The sequence below is a fragment of the Carcharodon carcharias genome, chromosome 10, assembly GCF_017639515.1.
Source record: "Carcharodon carcharias isolate sCarCar2 chromosome 10, sCarCar2.pri, whole genome shotgun sequence".
Lineage (NCBI taxonomy): Eukaryota > Metazoa > Chordata > Chondrichthyes > Lamniformes > Lamnidae > Carcharodon > Carcharodon carcharias.
In genome coordinates this window covers 56,933,330-56,949,439 of record NC_054476.1, presented here as the reverse complement: position 1 = coordinate 56,949,439, position 16,110 = coordinate 56,933,330, and the positions used below count along the sequence as shown (strand labels likewise).

The 16,110-nt window shown below is 40.3% G+C and overlaps 1 protein-coding gene across 5 annotated transcripts in view; it reads left to right on the top strand.

Moving 5' to 3' along the window:
- Positions 1 to 16,110, top strand: part of eps8l2 (EPS8 like 2) — a 196,187-nt gene that overhangs the window by 66,163 nt on the left and 113,914 nt on the right. For all 5 annotated transcript variants that reach the window (XM_041198265.1, XM_041198268.1, XM_041198267.1 and 2 more), the window contains exons 2-3: positions 6,547 to 6,609; positions 8,828 to 8,874. In XM_041198265.1, the coding sequence (XP_041054199.1) occupies positions 8,832 to 8,874 (43 nt within the window). In that variant the 5' untranslated portion in view covers positions 6,547 to 6,609; positions 8,828 to 8,831. The remainder of the gene's footprint in view (positions 1 to 6,546; positions 6,610 to 8,827; positions 8,875 to 16,110) is intronic.

The following is a 16,110-nucleotide window of genomic DNA, read 5'->3' as shown; positions in this document are numbered from 1 at the left end:
TATTTGCTTCCTTAAAGAGTTCAGCAAGTTTTACTATTTAAACAAATTAACATTATTAGCCAGGGAGGTTAGAACTCTGCTCCCCAGTCTCTACTGAATCATCTGATTACAACCAAGATAGCAGCAGGAACATTGCAATTGGCTTCAGTAAGCCCCACTCGTCTTTTACTGGACTTCCATACATTGGGACACTTAATGAGATATGTTCTAAAACTTGGCTTAAAATCTTTCATGGTTCAATGTTTTGCTGATATTTACAATTGAAAAATGCAACTTGGAGGACAGGAGGTTAATTGGTGCTCAGTGAACCACACTCCAACACGGCAGACATGTGGCAAGTGCAATTTAACACAGATAAATGTGAAGTGATTAATGTTTTGGAGGAAGAATTGATGAGAGGTAATATAAATAGGTATGTAGGAACTTGGGGTGTTGTCAGGGCAGGTTGATAAAGCTGTTATAAAATCAGGGATTCCGTATGTTTCTCTAAGTAGAAGTATTGCGTGCAAAAATATGGAAGTTATATTAAAGCAGCATAAATTCCAGTTAGGCCTAAGATAGATTATTGTCTCAAATGCTGGGCACCACACTTTGGAATGGATGTTAAAGCCTTGGAGAGGTTAATGGACTTTAACTATGTGAAGAGATTTAAAAAGCTGAGACTATTTCCCTTAGGGCAGGGATTAAAGAGATTTAATAAAGATATTCAACATTGTGAAGTGTTTTGACAAAGTAAATAGTGAGAAACTGTTTCCACTGGCAGAAGGGTTAATAAGCAAAGGACATAGATTTAAGATAACTGGCAAAAGATCCAGAGGTTAGATGAGGAGAATATTGTTTTTTTACATAGTGAGTTAAGACCTGGAATGCGCTGTCTGAAAGTAAAGTCAATAGTAATTTAGTATAGTAGTGAGTGGTGTGGTATTCTGGATATACACGTGCATAACCATACAAGTTCTAACTCCTTTACAAATAATATAACAATCCTGTACTTGATGAACACCTTCAGGAATGAATTAACCAAACATTTATCTAACTAATTTTAAAATCTTGCTATGGTCAAAATGCTTCCATACTTGCCTCATAATAGCAATCCTTGCACTTCAAAGTAATTCATGTGAAGAGCTTGAGATATTTCTCATAGAAGTGATAAAGTAATATGTAAATACAACATTTTAATTCTATTATTTCCCTTATATGTCTTAGAACTTCAATAACCTATCATCCTGGTTTTCAGAATAATATGCCGTAGAAGAGCGATGCAGAGCTGAAACGCTCAAAGTGGGGAGTGATGATTTCATTTATGTATAAAAACACACGGATCCATTCCTGTTTTAACTTTATAAACTAATTATGGAATAAGGAAAAGCAATGAAAAAAAAATGGTCATTGAGGAGGTGGTGTCACTCAACTGCCCAAATGCAATTGATTGCTATATTTTTCCAGTGTGTTCTGTACAAAATGGTATCATTCTTTACCAAGGAGCCATTTTAGAGTGTGAGTTTGACTACCAATGGAGAGAATGCACCAGTTCAGTTCACAAGACGATTTATGCTTTGTGATTAGGTAATCTCTATTATGATTCCATAGATTTATTTTTCATTCACTGGATGCGGGCTTCGCTGGCTAGGCCAGCATTTATTGCCCACCCCTAATTGCCTTTGAGAAGATGATGCTGCCTTCTTAAACCATTGCAGTCCATGTGGTGTAGGTACACCCACAGTGCTGTTAGGGAGGGAGTTCCATGATTTTGACTTGGTGACAGTGAAGGAATGGCGATTTATTTCCAAGTCAGGATGTTGAGTGACCTGGAGGTGAAGTTCCAAGTGGTGGTGTTCTGCTAGTAGTATATAATAACACAATAGATTAACAAGTAGAATCAGGTTCTTTTCCACCAAATTTGGTAAGAATTGTGTATTCAAAGCTCAAACTAGGGCAATTGTGAATCATTATGTTTGTAATTTAATTCTTTAGTGAACGCACAGAATTTTGTCATCAAGAGCATTGTGGAATAAACACGCTGGATTAATTGGATTTTTGTTGAAATAGCAAAGCAACAGCTTATGTCATTTGCTCTTACAGTTACATATATTGACCAATAAAGGATCTTTGCACTGTTGCTTATCAAAATGCAGCTAGGGCCTTTGCAATGTGAGTGCCTTTTGATCCTTAGCTAGGTTTTATTATATCAGAATTGGCCAACTTTATTTAGTAAACCTTAGAGTAAAGCAAGAAAGGTTCATTGTTGATAAACAGATATGTTTTGCTTGTGGGACTACTTTTCATATCTTTTGAGGCATGAGTAACCCAGCAAATGTTGATTGAACTACAAAGTCTCCCTGATCCCTGATAGTTCAATGGCTGAATCCACTGTCCTGTAGAGAACTGAGGTATGTATGTTTTTAATATATCAGGTTTGGTGTTCCGTACTAAGTTTGCTGAGAAAGCACTGAGTGCTGCAATGGTTCTCAATGTAAGGACGGCAAGGTTAAGCTTTCTGTTTAAGCTTGCACCCGAGGAATAGCACTTCAAGTGAGGTTCCACAGAGCACAGATACTTGTGGAGCTGTAATATAGCAAGAATCAGCCCTGTCAGGAGAGTTTTGGTAAGGAAGAAAATCTGAGAGTGGGTCGGGAGGGGTGGGGTAGAATAATCATTTTAACAAAACTCGTGTATTAGCAATTCCTTCACAATTGGAAGAGTTTGCAAGGAGTGCTTTTTTAAAAAAAAATTCAAAAAACTTAATTTAAAATTAGCTTTTAGGGCAAAACTTTTGCATTTCACCAAGTACTTTCATCCAGTTTATATCTGTGCTTCATACCTCATCACATTTCAATGACAGCCTCTAATGCTTTTACACTGTACCAAAGTTTTCAGATGTTAAATATAGTGCTAGAAAGAGGAGGGGGTTTAATTTAAAACAGCCCTGATTTCTCCTCTTACCACCCATCTGTAAACAGAAAGGTGTTTTTGATTTTTGATTTCCCCTATTATAAGTGGTGGCGCATTTTCCCCAACCTTCAGTTTTTGGAGTGGTCCAATCTTCTGTTGATAGCCCCATAGCTAACTCAATAAGGGGTAAAATCAGAGGGTTAGTTAATTTTACACACACTCAAAACATGGAGAGGGGGTGCTGCTATGTATCCCAGTACATTCACACAATAAAAGAGGGACAAGGAAAAGATAGAGGTACTGGGCAAAGACCACAGGCAAAATAAGAATTATTGCTTCACCTGAGTCCAGAATCAACATTCCAATGGTGTATTCAGATGCAGGGTGATCCACTTTTCCCACAGTATGACTTCCATAATGGAAGAAGCATGTAGAGGTGAACCAGTTTTACAGTAGGCACTGTAACAGAAGATTTTTTTTTTTACTCATTCAAAGGATGTGGGCTTTGCTGGCTAGGCCAGCATTTATTGCCCATTCCTAATTGCCCTTGAGAAGGCGGTGGTGAGCTGCCTTCTTGAACCACTGCAGTCCATGTGGTGTAGGTACACCCACAGTGCTGTTAGGAAGGGAGTTCCAGGATTTTGACCCAGCGACAGTGAAGGAATGGCGATATATTTTCAAGTCAGGCTGGTGAGTGGCTTAGAGGGGAACTTCCAGGTGGTGGAGTTCCCACGTGGCTAACACATTTGACCTTCTAAATGGTAGCATCTGTGGGTTTGGAAGGTGCTGTCTAAGGAGCCTTGATAAGTTCCTATAGTTCATCTTGTAGATGGTACTCACTGCTACCACTGTGTATCGGTGTTGAAAAGATTGAATGTTGTGGATGTGGTGCCAATCAAGTGGGCTGCTTTTTCCTGAGTAGTTTCGAGCTTCTGCAGTGTTGCTGGAGCTGCACCCTTCCCGGCAAGTGGGGAGTATTCCATCACACTCCTGACTTGTGCCTTTTAGATGGTGGAGAGGCTTTGGGGATTCAGGAGGTGAGTTACTTGCTGCAGAATTCCCAGTCTCTGACCTACTCTTGTAGGCACAGTATTTATATGGCTAGTCCAACTCAGTTTCTGGTCATTTGTAACCCCCAGTATGTTGTGGGGGAGTCAGTGATTGAAATGGTGTTAAACATCAAAGGAAGATGGCTAGGTTCTCTTATTGGAAATGGTCATTGCCTGGCACTTGTGTGGCCATTGATCATCCTTGGCCTGAATGTTATCTAGGTCTTACTGCATGTGGCAGGAACTGCTTCAGCAACTGAGGAGTTGCAAATGGTACTGAATACCGTACAATCCTCAATGAACAGACCATTTCTGATCTTATGACAGAAGGAAGGCCATTGATGTAGTAGCTGAAGATGGTTGGGCCTAGGAAACTACCTTGAGGAAATCTTGCAGCAGTGTCCTGGAACTGAGATGATTGGTCTCAAATGACCACAACCATCTTCCTTTTGTGCTAGCTATGACTCCAACTAATGGGGAGTTTTCCCCCTGATTCTTATTGACTCAGTTTTGCTGGGGTTCCTTTATGCCACACTTGCAGTCAAATGCAGCCTTGATGTCAAGGGCAGTCACTCTCACCCAACCTCTGGAATTAATCTTTTTGTTCATATATGGATAAAAGCTATAATGAGGGCTGTGCTCGAGTGCCTCTGGAAGAGCCCAAAATGACTGCCAATGAACAGGTAAGCGTAAGTGAGTAAATGTCGCTTGATAGCACTATCAGCAACACCTTCCATCATTTTGCTAATGATTGAAAATAGACAAATGTGATGGTGATTGGCTGGTTCAGGTTTGTCCTGTTTTTTTGTGGACAGGGCGTACCTGGGTAATTTTCCACATTGCCGGGTAGATGCTGGTGTCGTAGCTGTACGTGAACAGCTTTGGCTTGGGGTGTAGCTAGTTCTGGAACACAAATCTTCAGTATTATTTCCAGTATGTTGTCAGGGCCCGTGGTCTTGCTGTATCTAGTGCCTTCAGCTGTTTCTTGATATCACATGGAGTGAATTGAATTGGCTGAAGATTGGCACCTGTGATGCTGGGGACCTTAGGAGGAGGCCAAGGAGGATTATCCCACTCAGCACTTCTGGCTGAAAATGATTCTAAATGTTTCAGCCTTGTTTTTTGCACCAATGTGCTGAGCTCCCCCTCCACTGGGATGTTTGTGGGACCTCCTCCTCTGGTTAGTTTTTTAATTGGTTACTACTATTCACAGCTGGAAATGGCAGGGAAGAGAGCTTTGATCTGATCCATTGGTTGTGGTATCACTTAGCGATCTTTCGCATACTGCTTCTGCTGTTTTGCATGCATATGTTGTAGCTTCACCAGGTTGGCATCTCATTTTTAGATTTGCCGGATGGTGCTTCTGCACTAATTGAACCAGAGTTGATGCCCTGACTTGATAATGGCAAAGTGAGGGATATGCGAGGTCATGAGGTTACAGATTGTGGTTGAATGCAATTCTGCTGCTGATGGCCCATAGCAGCTCATGGATGCCCACTTTTGAGTTGCTGAGTTTATTCTGAATCTATCCCATGTAGCATGGTGGTGCTACCCAACACAATAGAGATTATCCTCTAAGGGGAGATGGGACTTTGTCTCCACAAGGTCTGTGCAGTAGTCACTCCTGCCAATACTGTCATGGACAAATGAATCTATGGTGACTAGATGAGAGTGAGGTCAAGTAGATCTTTTGCCCTTGTTGGTTCTTTCACTGCCTGCTACAGCCCAACTCTGGCCGATATGAGCTTCAGCACCCAGCCAACCCAGTCAATAGTGATGCTACTGAGCCACTCTTGGTGATGGACATTGAAATACCCACTCAGTGTACATTCTGTGTCCTTGTTACCCTCTGTGCTTCTTCCAAGTGTTATTCAACATGGAGGAGTTCTGATTCATCAGCTATGGATGGGCAGTGGTTATCAGCTGAAGATTTTTTTGCCAATGTTTGACTTTTCCATAATGGTTTGATGCAACTCAGTGGATTGCTGGGTCATTATAGAGGGCGGTTAAGAGTTAACCACATTGATGTGGGTATGGGGTCAGCTATGGGCCAGACTGGGTAAGGGCAGCAGATTTCCTTCCCTGAAGAACATTAGTGAACCAGATGGAGTTTTAAAACAATCTGGTAGTAAGTGATCATTATTACTGAGACTAGGTTTTTACTTCAGATTTATGAATTAATTGAATTTCAAGTTCCCCTAACTGCTGTATTGGATCTGAACTTGTGTCTCTGAAGCATTTGTCTAAGCCTCTGGATTATATCCATATACCACTTTGCTGCCATTCCCCTGAATTGGTAATATCACTTGGGTGCAGGAAACAAATATCAAATTATTGCTGTTATGAGTGTTCTCTTAATGATGGAAAGAAGCCATGTTGGTGGCCAAGAAGAGAGCAAACTTTTCCCCCTTCTGTCTTTGCTGTTATTGCTACTAAAGCAGGAAATTGCCTTGTGTTGATATTTGTGGCCAAAGAATACAATCCTTCCTTAATTCTCGTATTTGAGGAGTGCAAAATGTGCCCCTTCCACAATGAACTTATCTCTAATTAGATATTTCCCTTTTAATTTTGTAAGTTCACTAATGTATTTTTTTCATCTGCATAGGTGAATAATATAAATCATCTGTGGATTATTCTGGGGTCCAGGCCAACATTTTACACAATTAAGGTGAGTGCAGCATTGAATGATTTGCGAAATTGGCAAAACCTCCAGCAATTGAAAATCATTTGCAGCTTTCAACACTTTCCCCAATGAAGGTATTCTAGTGGTGGCATTGGCCAATAGATTTGAGTAGTAAGGTTGTAGGCTTATGTCCATCAGATGTCATGCGGCCAATAACTCATCTCAGCTATTTGATTACAAGGGGGTGCTGAGGTCAGCTGACATAATGGAGTGTCCCAGCAGCAATAACTTACATTATTGTTTCAACTTGGGAAGAGGAAAATACAAAATGCATATCTCCATGAGGAAGAAAGATGGTACAAAAATAATAATATTTGATGATGTTTAGCAACTATTCCAAGATCTTAATTAAGGAAAGATGGGGGAGTAATTCATATTCGACATATTCACTACAGTATAGTATTTCTTCATCCTTTGGATTTCTGTTTGCTTTTCTCAACAGCTCTTTCTTAGCACAACTGATGCTGAATGAAAAAACACTTTGCTAAATTGTAATTAATATTTATGACCTAAACACATTTCAGATAATTTTATTAACATATTAGATAATATTTTGAAGCAATATACCAAATGCTGACAACATAGTTTCAACAAAGCTCAATAATGGGTCTGAATATAAGAATATGATACGTGAAAACAAGTAATTACATTGAAAGGGTAGTGGTGTTGTGAGTTTGTAACTGAAGCTGTAGGTACATCCAGCATTCCTTTACAGGCATTCAAGAAAGTAAACCATTCAATTGTCTTGTATGGTGATGCACACAACAAGAATAGAAGGATTGTTGTTATGGGAATGCAGACCCTGCTCCGGCTTCTTTAATTTTGCTATATTTGTTGAGCTGAATGCTTGTTCCCATTTTGTTTACTAGCCTTATTAGGTTTTGATGCAAAAATATTTAACTGAGTGCCTCTTGCTGTTCTGTTCAGAAATTTAGCTTTTTTAAAATACTTCTCTCTGGATTTATTCAGTTTGTATAGCAGAAACATTCTTGGAGAGATTGAAAACCTTCCTGGACTATTAGTTGCAGGTTGCAATTTCAATAATATATGTCGATGATGCCGTCTTATTGCTGACTCTGAAGAGAAACTGCAAAAGATTTTGGATAGAGTAGTGAGTGAAAGTGAGGATTAAGGGCTGAGCAAAAATTATAAGAAAACAAAATGCCTGGTAGTGTCCAAAAAGACAATCATACCAGAATGTAAGATCGCAGTGAAGGTAGACAAATTTTGTTACCTAGGAAGTATGTTAGCATCAGACAGCGCAACCAAGAAATAAGACGAAGGGTCTTGAAACTTAATTTCAAGGCCCAAATAATCAGGAAATATTTTGTCCTGCCCCCCTCCTTTGAGTTGTCAGGTCAGCCCTCTTCTCATTTCAGTTCTATCCCATGCCTCTTTGTAGTTTGCATATACCACTGTACCTATCACATTTATCCATGGTGCATTGTGTTTAGACAACATGAGACAACTGTGTTTGGGTAAACAACTATGGTGATTCTTCAACATATAAACATCCTTTGAATCCTGTTTCCACTATATACACAGTGTAAATGTTGTCTTCACATTATAAGGTGGATGCCCTAGAAGCCAAAGTTTCTCAAGCAACAACCAGGTGTTATTGCTGTCTGTGGATTGTTGAGGATCCCTTAACAATGGTTTATCTCAGAGCCTCTAGACCAGAGGCAGTGGCTCCACCGGTAGCAAGTATAAGTGCTACTAGTGGAGTTTTTATAGCCAAGATTGGTTTGAGTAGATAGCCCACCCACAAAGACTAATGGTCTAGTTTTCTGTTTGCTGCTCTGGAAAGACTTTCCCAGCCATGAATTTAAAGTTTACAAATAGTGACCTTGAAACAACTCTATACAATATGTGTGTGAATTGGTGAGTGTCTGTGCAATATTGGACCATGGAGGAGGCACATGTACTTTTCAGCAAGGGGTACTAGACAATGATGGTGCCTGATTCTTCCTCTCAGAGGTGCTCATGTCTATTTTTAGCACTCTGAATAAAATCTGCTAACTCCAAAAAGACTGGAAATTGAATTTGGAACCCCTTTGTATATGTTATGTGTTTTGTCATATTGCAATTAATAAACTCGTATAAAACCATTCATCTGTGTCAGGAATGTGCACAATATTTTGATCTGAGTTAGATTTTGAAAGGTTATGTTATGAATATGATTTTCCATTGTTCTGTTTTGCAGCAAGATGTCAGGAGCTGAAGGGAAGATGAGTGCAAAAGCTCTATATGGTGAGTGTTTATACTGATATAAAACTTATTTTTTGTTCAATGAGAAAATTTAAGTTAGTAACCTTAAACAAATGTAACTTGCTGCTATCTGGAGTATACTTCATTAGGATCTAAATGTATGTTTGGCTTAAGAGATGAAACCAATCTTTTAGCAGTTAATTACATTTATATTTGAGGACTGAGTGATGCAATGGCTGGGAAAACTAGCCTAGAAATACCTGTTTGTGATCTGAGTGTAAAGACTTAATGCTTTCATATGACACTCCTTTGCCTGCTATTTTAATTGAGATATTAAACCTATTTATTTTGAAACAGATTAACGTCAGAGTAAGGTTACAGAAATTTGTTAAACATTCATGCATTTATGTGAATTCAAATAGTTATTTCTATACTTTTGTTTTCAATTCTGCGGCAAGGATTTAAATCCACTTGAAAGAGTTCAAATTGAAATAAATCTATGGCAGTCTTAGTGAGTATGAGACCACGGCTAGAAGCTGCATACAATTCAGCAGTAAACTAACAGCTTCACTTCGAAAGGCCATAAGGATGGCTGATGGATGTGGGTAACATGAATTAACTCAAAGGCAAAAGGAGATTGGGATTGAGGAGTTGAGAAAGCTGTCCACTGGATATGGCCTCTGCCATAGTTGATTTGACTGGGCCTGAAGTAAATAATGAATATAAAATGTGGGAAAAAATTCTGATATACTTCCAAATGAAACTCCCCACCCTCCTCATTAAAAATATATTTTTGTTGTCAAAATAATTAGCAAACTAAATTCCTGCACAAAGGGACACAATAAGCACACCGGTACTGGATGGTAACTATATGATGAAGCTCAATGAGTTGTCATTTGGCAATCTCCTCTATGGAGTATATTTCACTGTTCAAATCTATTCTCATTTTATTAAACGGTGCTGAGACATTCAAATGGGCTTATGAAGACTTTTAACAACGAGAACTGAAAATTGCTGGGGAAACAAGCCTGATGGGCAGGAAGAAGCTGGGAAGAAATAATTATGTAATGTATTTAAGAATGCACCATCGGAGTTCCTCCACTGATCTAGGAGAGAATTTTAACCAAAGAAATTGGATGGTTTTGGGTCGGGTTAATCGGATACCTGACCCAACCTGCTCACTTTGGGCTTTAACTGAGGCAGGAAGATGGACAGATGGCTGGCCAATTCTAAGGAATTGGGTTGGTTCTTTAACTGTTGGCACCCAGGATTCCTCAGCATCCAGGTGAGAACTTGGTGGATCCAGGATGTCAGCAATTTTAACACCTACCCCTCCTGAATCCAGCGTGTCTGCCTTAGAGCCCCCAGTGGTTGAGAACACCCCACTTCCCCATGAAACCCCTAATGGCTCTCTCCCCCTCACCAACCCCCTCCCTGCCACACCTACTGAAGCCTCCAACCCCTGTTCTCTTGCTCCCTCTGGAAGCCAAGGATTGACAGCACCCACTGATTCCTTCTCCAGGAACTGCCTCCCCACTCCCACACCTCCAAGATCAACCCCATTCTCCCACTCCAGTGGACCCCTGCCCCGAGAATGACCATTTCCCCCATCCCCTTCCCCGACCCTATGGCATGGAATTACTGGATCCTGTAACTTGCATTCAGCAGTTCCTTGTCCAACTGGAAGCTGTCCACTTTCAGTCCAACAGGCTTCTGTGCGGAGAGTCAATCGGAGTTCCCGGTGAATCAGGTAAATAAAAATTCTGACATATCTGCATAAAGGTGCAATGTACTGTGTACTATGTACTGCAGTCCACAGGTCAAATGTTCATTTTCTGGTCTGTGTTGATCTGCACTGGGTGGAAGTCAATTGAATCTTATAATTAGCCTCAGCTCCCTAGGATAGGTAGAGGAAGAAAATCAGCCAGTGGTTCCTGCTTCATATCAATACTCTGACTCAGAGCGTGTATGTGGAGTGACTCAGAGTGTGCATATAGAGCCATTTGATCAGGCTCCAGTAATGGCCCTGCAATAGAATGCCTTATCAATAATGAATATCTAGATTCACATTTAAAGAATAACCACTTCAGCAAGGTAATGGAATCAGTTAAGGAACTAATCATTTCAAGAACGAAAGGGGACGATGATAAAGCATATCACAGGTTTTTTGCTATAGTTGGCAAGACCCATAGATCCATTTTACTCTCTCACATTTCCTGGGACCTTGTGCCTGCTGGCAGAAGCATCTGGCTGAATTGGGTGGGAACTCATTAGTGCATACAGATTGAGATCCTATGATGTACATAGGACCCAAGTGCAATTTGGAGACAGAATTTGCACTGTATATGAAATGCCAGTTTTACTGAATGCTGAAAATAGGAAGTTGAAAATTATTTCTATGCGGTAAAGAGGAGCAGGAGTTGAGTGTTCCTCATGGCTCCACAGGAGTACTGTGGGCACCGTTACTTCCCACTCCTCTACCATTAGTTTTCTCCCTCACCAGACATTCTTCCCAATACGCGCCACTACCACATCCCTCCTGTACTGATTTACCACACTGCTGGCTGATTTGGCCACCATCTTCTGTCCCATGCCTGGGGTTAAAATTCACCCCAGTGGGTAGTCTGAAGTGTGAGCTGTTTAATTGACTAGAAGCAAGTCACCTCGGAAATTGCAAATATAGTTTCCATTATTCAAAGTATTTAATATTGATGAGGTAATTGTGAGAGAGGCAGCCATCTTCTTTCTTTTGTTTTGGTACACTTCAAGGAGATCAGATTGCAGTTCTGTGGGACACAATTGTTTTACCCAGGAGCCAGATAAATTGAGTTTAAATTGAATACCAACCATTTTAAACAACTTTGTGTTTAATGAAGTTTTCTGCTGAATAAGAGTTAGAACCAAGGGCCTGCATGCTGTCATGTTCTGTTTAAAATCTGTTTAGACAGAAAATGAATGGCAAATCTAATATTTTATGTATCAAGGATGGTAAAGAAATATATATTCCACTAAACTTTATACTGTTCACTGTTCATTCATCTGTTTTGTGTAAATAAACCAATTGTTGGATCAAAGCCTGAGGCTCTGTCTAATAGTTTGCTTTCAAAGAGAGGAGAATCATCTGGTGGCACATGATATATCCATTAGACAGTATACAGCATGTGTTCTCTGTTAAGATACCTGGGTCTTATTATCATTTGCCAAAATATTGAACTAGAAAAGATGTATTTGGGTTGCAGAGGATGCAAGATCCACTCTTGGGAGTAGCTGGTGACATCTGATGAAATACCCAAAATACCCAAAAATGTGACATTAAATTTCAACAACTCTCAAAGCGTTTGCAACAACTGAAATTGTTTTGCATGAACCTTAGAATCTCAAATACATATTTGCCACAAAGTACTTCTCACTGAAATGGGTAGAACTATATCCAAATTACTTTGTCAGGTAGATTTGTAAACCCATTCAACTGAACAGAAGCTGCGCAGTTCCTGTCAAAAGGCAATATTAAAAAATTGAGACTTATCTGTGAAAAATCTCAGCTGAAGCCATACCCTGGTACTTAACTTTCTTTCTTCATAAGTTACAAACATACAAACAAGGAGCAGGAGTAGGCCATTCAGCCCCTTGAGCTTGCACCGCCATTTAATAAGATCATGGCTGATCTGATAGTTATCTGAAATCTGCATCCCACCTACCACTGATAACCTATCACCCCTTTGTTTACCAAGAATCTATCCGTCTCCGCCTTAAAAATATTCAAAGACTCTGCTTCCACCACCTTTTCAGGAAGAGAGTTTCAAAAACTCTGGGTGAAAAAATTTCACCTCGTCTCTGTTTTAAATGGGCGACCCCATATTTTTAAACAGTTGCGTGCTGAGTAGCCTTCTGTGTCAAAGTGTTTGCCTTGAGCAAAGCAAAAGCAGCCATTTCATATTATGGTGTGATATATTCCACAAGAAAAGTAATGGTAGTCTCTTAAAAAGCTATTAAGTACTGCTTAATTTCATAAGCTGGAGTTCATGGTCTGCAAAAATGTGGGTTTGCTACCTTTTTCTCCTTCCAAGCTTTCTTATATTGGGAAACAAAGTGCAATTCAACTCCACTTGCAAATAGCATGAGCTATTACCTACACCATGATATTTTCTTCGTTACTTCTGTATTTGTCCAGTAGATCAGGCAGCAGTTTTAATTTTCGTCTGTATTTGGTGGAATTTTTAATTATACTGCACCTATAGACCACAGCCCAAAAAAAGCTTAACTTTGAGGTATTTCTAACAGGTGCTTCTCTCATTTTATGAGCTGTTTTAATTGTCCCTTCCTATTTTATTTACAGTAAAGTTCCACCTGCAAGGTCATCACAGAAAACCTTACAAAAAGCATGTTATGTGATGTGTGCTACAGAGAGGAGATTTGTGTCTGATCTGTGAGACCAGATTGAAATTAGCCTAGGTAACATTAGGAATGATTGGATCGTTACTATTTTCATAATCAACCATTTTAATGAAGATGTAAATCCCTTTAAGATAAAGGACTAAATGATTCATATGAATGCATTAACTCACATGTAACATATGTAATGTATAACTTTGGACCTCTAGCATTCTGCTTATGTTTATGAAGTTATTCTGGTATTTTATGCAGCCAGTTATTTTAGTTGGTAAAACTTTAATCATAAAGTTGCAATAGTCAATGATTAAAATCTTTTTTAAAATATCTAGTTGAATAGTAGTTTGAGACAGGGCCGCTGACTGAAGCTTACTAATGAAATGAGTTGGTTTAGATTATATAGAATTGAAAGACATAGGCCAGAATTAACCCCCCCCCCCACCCCCCCCACATTGGGGGGTTTTGCGGGGGTGGGCAGGAGCGGGTGCAAACCCGCATGGCGCCCCCGATCAGTTCTTCACCGCCATTTTACTTGGGCGGGCCCAGCACTGTGCACTTCCTGTGCGGGTGGTGGGGGGGGGTGGGTAGGAATACCCTGATTTCGGACCTGCGCCCCTTTGCGCATGCACGTGAAAGAACGCAGGAATCTCCCTGAGGCGTGAAGGTGCCTATGGGAGATTAGTTAAAGTTTTTAAAAGCTAAATATAGAAAAGAAAATATTATAAGACATGTCCCCTAAAGTGACAGTATCACATGATCTGGAACATGTCAAGGAACATTAATGGAAAACTTTATTCTATTTACAAAAACTTCATGAAACCTCATCCCGCCCGTGGATGAGTTTTCGTGAAAAATGTGAAGGCCGCCTGGGCTCTTCACCTGCCCACCAACCTTAAGGTTGGACAGGCAGCTCATTTAACTATTCTAATTAGTTTTTAACAGGCTTTAACAGTTCGGTGGGCGTGCAGCCAAGTCGGTTGCATGCCCGCCAAACTGAAAATCTAAATGATGCTCGGTGACGTTGGGACTCCCGCCCGATGTCACCACGTGTCATTTTACGTGTCGGCGAGCGGGCCCTGCCCCCGCTCGCCAACCAGAAAATTCTTCCTGTAAGAACCATTCTGTAATTTTTTGAATATTAACAGTTGTTGGACCTACATTACACAGAATTTTACAGCGCAAAGAGATCAATGCTGATGTTCATGCTCTGCACGAGCCTCCTCCCATCTTACTTCATCTCAGCCTCTCAATATATCTCTATTCCTTTCTCACTCATTACTTATCTAGCTTCCCCTTATAGAGTCATAGAGGTCTAGAGCACAGAAAAAGCCCTTTGGCCCATCGAGTCAGCGCCAGTCAAACAAATACCTAACTATTCTAATCCCATTTTCCAGTAATAGGCTCATAGCATTGTACACCATGGCATTGCAAGTGCACATCCAAATACTTCTTAAATGTTATGAGGGTATCTGCTTCTACCACCCTTTCAGGCAGTGAGTTCCAGATTCCCACCACCCTCTGGGTGAAAAAATTCTTCCTCACATCCCCTATAAGCCTCCTGCCCCTTACCTGAAATCTATACCCCCTGGTTATTGATCCCTCCACCAAGGGGAAAAGTTCCTTCCTGTCTACCCTAGCTATGCCCCTTATAATTTTATACACCTCAATCATGTCACCCCTCAATCTCCTCTACTCCAGGGAAAATAATCCCAATTTATCCAATTTCTTTTCATAACTAAACCTCTCCAGCCCAGGCAACATCCTGGTAAACGTCCTCTGCACTCTCTCTAGTGCAATCACATCCTTCACATAATGCGGATTCCAGAACTGCGCGCAATACTCTAACTGTGGCCTAACCAGTGTTTTATACAGTTCCAGTATAACCTCCCTGCTCTTATATTCAATGCCTCAGCTAATAAAGGTAAGTATCCCATATGCCTTCTTAACCACCTTATCTACCTGCCTCGCTACTTTAAGGGACCGGTAGGCATGCACACCAATGTCCCTCTGATCCTCGATACTTCCCAGGATCCTACCATTCATCGTCTAATCCCATACCTTGTTTGTCTTGCCCAAGTGCATCACCTCACACTTTTCCGGATTAAATTCCATTTGCCACTGATCAGCCCATCTGACCAGCCTGTCTATATCCTCTTGTAATCCAAGGTTATCCTCCTCACTACTTACCACCCCGTCAATTTTCATGTCATCCACAATCTTATTGATCAACCCTCCTACATTCAAGTCTAAATCGTTTATATATACTACAAACAGCAAGGGACCCAACACCGATCCATGTGGAACCCCACTGGACACAGGCATCTAGTCACAAAAAAAACCCTTCACCATCACCCTCTGCTTCCTGCCACTCAGCCAATTGTGGATCCATTTTGCCAGATTGCCTTGGATCCTATGTGGGACCTTATCAAAAGCCTTGCTTGAAGTCCAAGTAAACTACGTCAAATGCATTACCCTCATCTACACACTTGGTCACCTCTTCAAAAAATTCAGTTAAATTGGTCAGACATGTCCTCCCCTTAACAAAACCATGCTGATTGTCCTTGATTAATCCCTGCCTCTCCAAGTGCAGATTAATTCTGTCCCTCAGAATTGCTTCCAATAGTTAGACTGACTAGCCTGCTTTAAATGTATCAAATGCAATTCACCTCAATTGCTTCATGTAGTAGCGAGTTCCACATTATCACCACTCTCTGGATAAAGAAGTCTCTCTTATCTTACAATTACAGTCCCTAGTTTTTGACTCCTGCACAAGTGAAAATAATGTCTATTTACCTGAGAGGTAGAAAAATTACAAAATTTTGCATAATATATTCAATTTTACTTTATATTCTTTCATTTTTATATTTTTAACTCTTTGAGTTTCTTGTC